This window comes from Rattus norvegicus, chromosome 1 (genome assembly GCF_036323735.1).
Source record: "Rattus norvegicus strain BN/NHsdMcwi chromosome 1, GRCr8, whole genome shotgun sequence".
Lineage (NCBI taxonomy): Eukaryota > Metazoa > Chordata > Mammalia > Rodentia > Muridae > Rattus > Rattus norvegicus.
In genome coordinates this window covers 234520903-234527905 of record NC_086019.1, presented here as the reverse complement: position 1 = coordinate 234527905, position 7003 = coordinate 234520903, and the positions used below count along the sequence as shown (strand labels likewise).

Here is a 7003-nt window from a genome sequence, read left to right as displayed (position 1 = left end):
AGACTTAAGTCCTTCGGAAACCCGGCAGCCCTCGCGAGAACCGGCGTCGTTCCCAGAAATCTGCAGGCTCAAGCGTCACTTTCCCGAGCCACTGACTCGCCTTCCACCTGACGGATCCCCTCAAGGGCCAAAACTCACGTAGTCCTCTCGCGTATAGGGGCGAAAATGGACCAATAGAAACTACGGATTTCGTGTTTCCTAAGCTCCACCCCTTGACCCCAGCACCAGGACGGGACAATACAACCGAGGATCCGGGGCGGGGCGGAACGCGGAAGCGGAAGCGGCGGTGGGTAGCGGAACTCCGTGAGCTTCTTCCCCACGTGTGCGGTGAGTGTTGTGGAGAGTTTGATGCGGGATGTGCGGGGCTAGTTTCCGCCGATCGCTGTGGAGCAGGGGGCTCTGCGGGGTAGTGGGCGAGCGGCATCTACAGACCCACCCCCGGGATGGTCTGCCTGGCCGCTTCGATGGCTCCGAGTTGGAGGAACCCTGGCGAGGGCAGGGGTTAAACCCTCTCTATTGATTATTGTAGAGCTAGAGGAACTAGTTCTGTGGGTCACAGTCACCCCGCCCGTCCCTTGACAGACCTTGTGCATAGGAGCAGTGCAGGGAAAGCTGAAGAAGGGACCCATAAGCCGAGACCTAAAGCGTGATAGGAGGCAAGAGTATTTTAAACAGAGGCGGTGAGCTGTCCCGGAGTTGGGAGTTGGGAGTACGGCGCTAACTAGATAAAGAGGAGGGTAGAACTTCGGAGCCGTGGTGTCGAGTTTCTTTATTTCTGTGTAATGGGAAGCATTTTTCTTTGTGTCCCTATGCATATAAAACATTGAAGGATTATTAGAAAAAAATTGGAGGTTCACGGTAGGCCTCGATTCTCTTAAAGAAAAATGTACTTAATTTGCAAGTTCGGCAAGGAGACTTTTGATTTGCATTGAGTGTTGGTAGTAGAAACAGGTAACTTGAAGGGGATTACAAGATATAACTTACTGATGGGTACAAGGTGACTGGCAAAGAAGTAAAAGTCAGGAGCAGTGTTCCAGTTTTCTCTCTGCGGAGTGGAGTAGATGATGCCCCATTGGCTACAGCAAGATTAGGCAGGGAGAGAAAGATGGCAGTGTGTGGTGGAAATGCAGAGCGTTATGATTCAGACATGACGTATAAGATGCCAGTTATATGCATAATCAAAAGGTGTTGAGGACTCATTGCTGTAGGTGTAGGACGTTGTCTTGGGGTCTGAAAACACCCTTGTCCCAAGGCTCCACCTAATTTGCTTTTCTTGCTCTTGGGTTAGCCATTAATTTGATAGTGAAGTAACTTGGCAAATGGTCATGAGGGTTAACATCATGACTGCCACATACCTTTGTCACTGTGAGAACAGCACCGCTCTGCTATCATGTGTCACCCTCTCCCCGACCCAAGCATAACTTCAATCTAATAATAAAAATCCCCAAAGGGAACATAACCTGTAAAAACGGAGGAGGTATGATGGCTACATCTTGGATAGAAAGAGGACAGGAATGAGAAAATTGATTTCCAAATAAACCTTGTGTTACACTAGTGTCATTTCGAAAGTGTCTTATTAAGTTGCCAATGGGGAAGCTGAGTAACAGATCTATAGGCTCTTTATCTTTTTAAATCTAATGTAAGTAAATAAAGGTAGCCCTTGAAACCTACATTTGAGGGCCATTGGCACAGTTGCTTAGCATGTGGTATTTACATGAAACCTACATGCAGAAATGTAAACATCTCTTTTCAAGTGATAACATGACTGTAAAATCGAGATGCCCAGCAGGGAGCAGTTCCTGTGCTGGAATTAGAGAGATGTACCCTGTGTGTACACTGCTGGGTATCAGACCCACAGCATTTTCCAGAGTGTTTCCTGGAGAAATTGGTTCTGCTAGGTTTGGGAAGTCTTGTATGTTTCAGTCTTTGCATTGGGTAGTTCATGGTAGCAAATTAAAGAATTTGAAAGACCTTTCTTTACTTGCTGACTATTACTATTTGATTTATTGTTTTTCAAATACATTTTAACCTGGAACCTTGGAAAAGAAAGTTGGCTTTTCTTTTTTCTTATGTATGTATGTATGTATGTATGTATGTATGTATGTATGTATGTATGTATGTTCGTTCCTAAGACGTTTCAGGGTCCTGAGGAATCAATCCTGTTTTGTTTTGAGTTTTGCAACAGTATCTCATGATGGAGCCCAGACTGGACTCTAGTTTATGTTGCCTAGAGTATCCTGCCTCAGTCTAGGTGCTAGGTTGACACAACTGTGTGTCATCACATCCAACAAGAAATTAATTCTTGAGTGGAAGTTTCTAATCTGTAAACATTGTCCAAGAATTCTTGCAGGTGACTCTTGAGGTCATTTAGAGATGGGAGAGCATGTAACTCTGGGAACTGTAGACAGGAGCCTGGCGATGCTTGCCTTTTGTCCACATGTGTTCTGCTTCTTGCAGAGTTTGTAAGTTGGTGGAAGGTGTCTGTTACCTGTGCTCAATGAAGGTCACTGTACCCAACAAATGGCATGAGATCCCTTGGAATAAAATATTACATAGCTCAGTGTGACTTAGAGGTCAGCAAGTCATTTGGCTACCTCTAAAGCAGTTGGCCAATAACCTTTGTTTTAGCTTTCTTGTGTGTTAAATTAAATTGCAATATGTGCGAAGTACAGCTTATTGCCGGTTGTTGCTTTGTACTGAGATGCCGAGAAGTCCAGTGGCAAGGTTTCTATTACTCAACTCCAAGGCTTCCCAGGTTAAAAGCTGCAGACACGGTGGTCTATGTTTAGCCAGTGCTGTTGCTTAAGTGTTGCCTCCAGGTGTGTCGAACACTAGCCGGGGTGTGCATGTCATGGGCTCTTGCTGGGTCTTTTTTGCCCTCAGTTTTAAGTCTTAGAGGTAACTGTATACTTGGTAGACTTGAGAGCATCTGGGCGCAGCTTGGATGCTTTCTCCTGCATCTGAACTAAGGACTAAACACTGCACCAACTACTTATTGACTCTTATTGGATGAGCAATTCAGTGATTTCTCTGTGGCTTTTGGCTTTTGTTTTTCAGAAGTACTGTGATGGAAGTCAAAGGGAAGAAAAAAATTACAGGAAAGAGTCCACAGACATCACAAGGAAAGAATAAATTTCATAAAAACAGTGGTAAGAGGGCCTTGCCCCAGTGTGCTTCCCTTCTGGTGATTACTTAGATGGGGGACGGGAGGGGAATTATAGTAGGTGCTGCTCTGTTCATGGGCTGGGGTTACAGTCAACGTGGTAAAAAGAGGCCACTGCTACTGTCCACAAGTCAACCTGTTCGTCGTGGAACTTCTATGAGATTACCAGAATAATTGAGGCATTTTTTATTTCTAAAAGATCTTTTGTGTCAGTGGTTGAGTGGCCTCATTCATTCGCTGTGCAGTTCATTTTAATATTGATGTGTTAGAGCTGGCTAATACCAGCCTTTACCTTCTGACGTCTGAATGGTGATGCCTCTGGAGTTCCATCAGGTGTCAGTATTGCAGAGTAGAAACATCCAGGCCTATAGCGATAACTGCTCCCTAAGCAGTCTTATGATTCCCTCACAATGGTCTTAAGTTAGCTATTGTTGTTGGCATCCTGTTTGTTGGGTATATGTAAACTTTGGATCAAAAATTTTAACCAGATAATCTTATTATAGACTTTAAGATTTTTCCCAAATTAGACCATTTCAGAAATACAGTCTAGCTTACTTTTATGATATACTTTCTTCAGTGATACTCATTTTGTTCTTAGACTCTTATTTTGTAGAACCACGGATTGAGATTTTCGTGTAAATACTGATGATAGAGCCAGTAACCTCTAGCATATGCAGAAATAGCTAACAATATCTGTTGTTGCTAGGAGGTAAATTATAGTTTATTATGAGCTCCTCTACTTTCTGGGGCTTACATCACAGTTTTATACAGTTTTATAATCAGAAAGTTTTTATTTTGATTTGATTATTTAAATACGAATCTTTCCAAAAGGGTTAATGCGTAATTGAGAGCAAGGCAGTCTGTTGCAGTACAGAGCATGTCATTCTGTGCGGCATGCAGTTGAGTAGATGCCGACGATTTAGGCTCAGAGTCCGTGAACTAACACGTATTCCTTGTACTGCTAGAGTCTAGTTCTGCAAAGGCATTCCCAAGGAAAGCTGCTAAGGAAGGCGGGCCTAAAGTCACATCTAAGAACTTTGAGAAAGGTGCCACAAAACCTGGCAAGAAGCGTGTGAAGCAGTTCAAGAACAAGCCACAAGGGGGCAAAGGACCGAAGGACAAATTCCAGAAGGCAAATAAATTCAACAAGAAGCGGAAATTCCAGCCAGATGGGAAAAGTGATGGTAAGCTGGTTCACAGAGGCATTGCAAAAGCCTCCCCATGCCGAGTGGTGACTGAGCCAAGGTCCCCAGGTCCTCCACACTGTCAGACACCACTTGTCCTTGCTCCGAGACAGGCAGCATTTTGAAGTAAAAGGAAAGAAGCACACAAGAGTTTAAGTAAACAACAGCATGTTTCCAATCCATATTCCTCTCACTGGGGCTGGAGAGTTGGTTCTGTAGGTAAGAGCACTTGTTCTTGCTGAGGACCCAAGTTTGATTCCCAGCACCCATGTGGTCAAACAGACACACACCCATCCAGAATTCCAGTTCAAGGGGATCAGTGTCCTCTTCTTACTCCTCAGGCATCAAGCACACGTGCTGTGCCCAGATATGTATGTAAACAAAACACTCATAAGTGAATCTAGCAGTAACTGGTATTACTATTAGGTTTTATTATGACTCAGTTTACTTTTTATTCTTTTGGTCTTTGCAATGAGTCAGTTTTGTAATCAGAGAATGGGAGATAGTTAGAAATAACTAATTTTTAAAGGACTTGGAGAAAATACTCATGTAAATGATACCCTAGTGAAAAACCCCTACTCACTGGTTGGTATTACTGTTTAACTGATAACATAATCAGAGTTCAGAGATTATGATATAGGTATATATAGGTATAGGTAGATACTCAACCTGTCTGGCACCGATCTGTAGAGAACTTAGAAGCTTGCTGTGTGTTGTCATGAGTGAAAGGCAACCGTGGGTTGGTCTTGGATTTGTATCTTGTTTCTACCACGTGGGGGTGAGGGGAGGCTTTGGACAGGCACTCAATGTATGGTACCTGCTTCCCCAGTGTAGAGGGGGTGATTGAAGTCATCTACCTTGTGCTCTAGGAATTCAGTAGTGCATGGCAGCTCTTGGAATAGTAGAGTTTTTTTTTTTTTTTTTTTTTTTTGATGTTTTGATTTCATGAGGAACCCCACGCATGCAAGTGCTCCACCATTGAGCTTCACCACCAGCTTTTGGCCTGTAGATTTCTCAAATTGTTTTTCCTATTTTAATCTGGACTGACTTGTTTCCATTGAAAATCTGACTTAAAGGCAGTTGTCTGTGCTTTAAAGTGGAGTGTTGTTTCCCAGTTGAAGATGGTGCTTGACATTTTTAGGCACTCTGTAATCCATTCATATTCCATGCTCTCACTAGGTCTCCTGTTCAGAATTATAAGCCATTAAAATGGCTGGGCTTGGCCAGCCAGGGTGGTACATGTACTTACTGAGTTTGAGGCTAGCTTGTGAGACTCTTGTCTTAAAAAAGCTACTAAATAAATTGTTTTAGATAAATTTTAAATGTATAAACTAGCTAAAGATTATGGTCAAATGTAAAGTTTCTGGGAAATTGTATTTTCCCATTGCAGCGTCTAGAACTGGTATTGGTTCTGATCATTGCCCTTTGTACTAACCACATTCGTGTTTAGTTTTTGGAATGTTAAACACACTGAATCTGACTCTAGAATCAGCAGCCAAGAAACCCAAGTGGGATGACTTCAAAAAGAAGAAGAAAGAGCTGAAGCAGAACAGACAGCTCAGTGATAAGACCAATTACGACGTCGTGGTTCGAGCAAAGCACATTTGGGAGAGCTTGAGAAGGTACTGCCACCTCTCTGTCTTTATCAGTCTGTTTGAGGCAAGGGCAGCACAGAGGTGTTCCCTGCAAATGCAAACAGACAGGTGCTCTAAGCATCCAAGACCACACCTGGTTTCCTGTTGCATACTCCCAGCCTGCTCTCACGGCAGCAGGATGCACTGGTGTCTGCCTGGTGCGGATGTGTGAGAAATCATTAGGATGGTGTCAGATAGCTTTATGGAAATGGAGAGAGTCAAGTGGATTTGATATGTATCCTGGAAGATTTCTTAGAAAATGAAGCACAATTTCCTATGAGCTAGGTTTTGAGATGTTTAAGTATTTGCCATCTGAGATTGTTTTATTATTTTTCTTTGCTTCTGAAGTTCTGTCTGTTAAGATTTAGATTGATGCATAAAATTATACCTTGTGAGATGAGTTCTGTCTCTGAGAAAATTACTTTTGTCTGGCTGCTCCAGAATAATAATTTTAACATCAGAGATTTGCTGCCTTCAAAGGAAAAACCAACTGAACTGGTGACCATGTATTGCATGGCGTTTGGTTTTCATGTTTAAATAACTCCATCTGTGCTTCCTCTGCAGAAAAGACTGTGACAAAGAAAAAAGGGTGAAGCTCATGAGTGATTTGCAGAAGCTGATTCAAGGAAAAATTAAAACTGTGAGTAGAGTATGCTCATTAGTCCAATTTAAAAAAAAATCAGGTTGCCTTTGCTCTTAGGGAGGGAAGTTGGCTGATCATGACAGGGGCCCAACCACTGTTATACACATGTACAGGGCTATCTCAGTGGCGGGACCCAAGTGTGGATGAATCCTTTTGTTAGTACTTTATGCATCGCCATCCCTTCAGCTGTCTCTGCATGTTTTATTTTTAGTGTGCTTGAGTATTGACTGTGGCTCATGGCCACCGTGTCCAGGTGTGGAAATTCTTCCCTTATAGCATCGTGTTAGTGTTCACAGCTTTCAGGTTCTGGAATTACAGATATTAGTGAGAAATGCTAGTCCAAATTGAAGGGCCATAATGCTGTACAATTGTGACCAGA

The 7003-nt window shown here is 43.0% G+C and overlaps 1 protein-coding gene across 7 annotated transcripts in view; it reads left to right on the top strand.

Moving 5' to 3' along the window:
* The first annotated feature begins 187 nt into the window (after nt 1–187).
* The window catches only part of Pum3 (pumilio RNA-binding family member 3), a 44237-nt gene continuing 37421 nt past the window's right edge, over nt 188–7003 (top strand). For 2 of the 7 annotated variants that reach the window (XR_010056425.1, XM_063271704.1), the window contains exons 1-5: nt 188–327; nt 3058–3149; nt 4129–4347; nt 5798–5969; nt 6546–6621. Coding sequence is in view for 6 of the 7 variants with exons in the window: in XM_063271704.1 (XP_063127774.1) it covers nt 3068–3149; nt 4129–4347; nt 5798–5969; nt 6546–6621 (549 nt within the window). In the remaining variant the exon portion in view is untranslated. The other 5 variants (XM_063271719.1, XM_063271710.1, XM_063271708.1 and 2 more) reach the window with 5 other exon arrangements.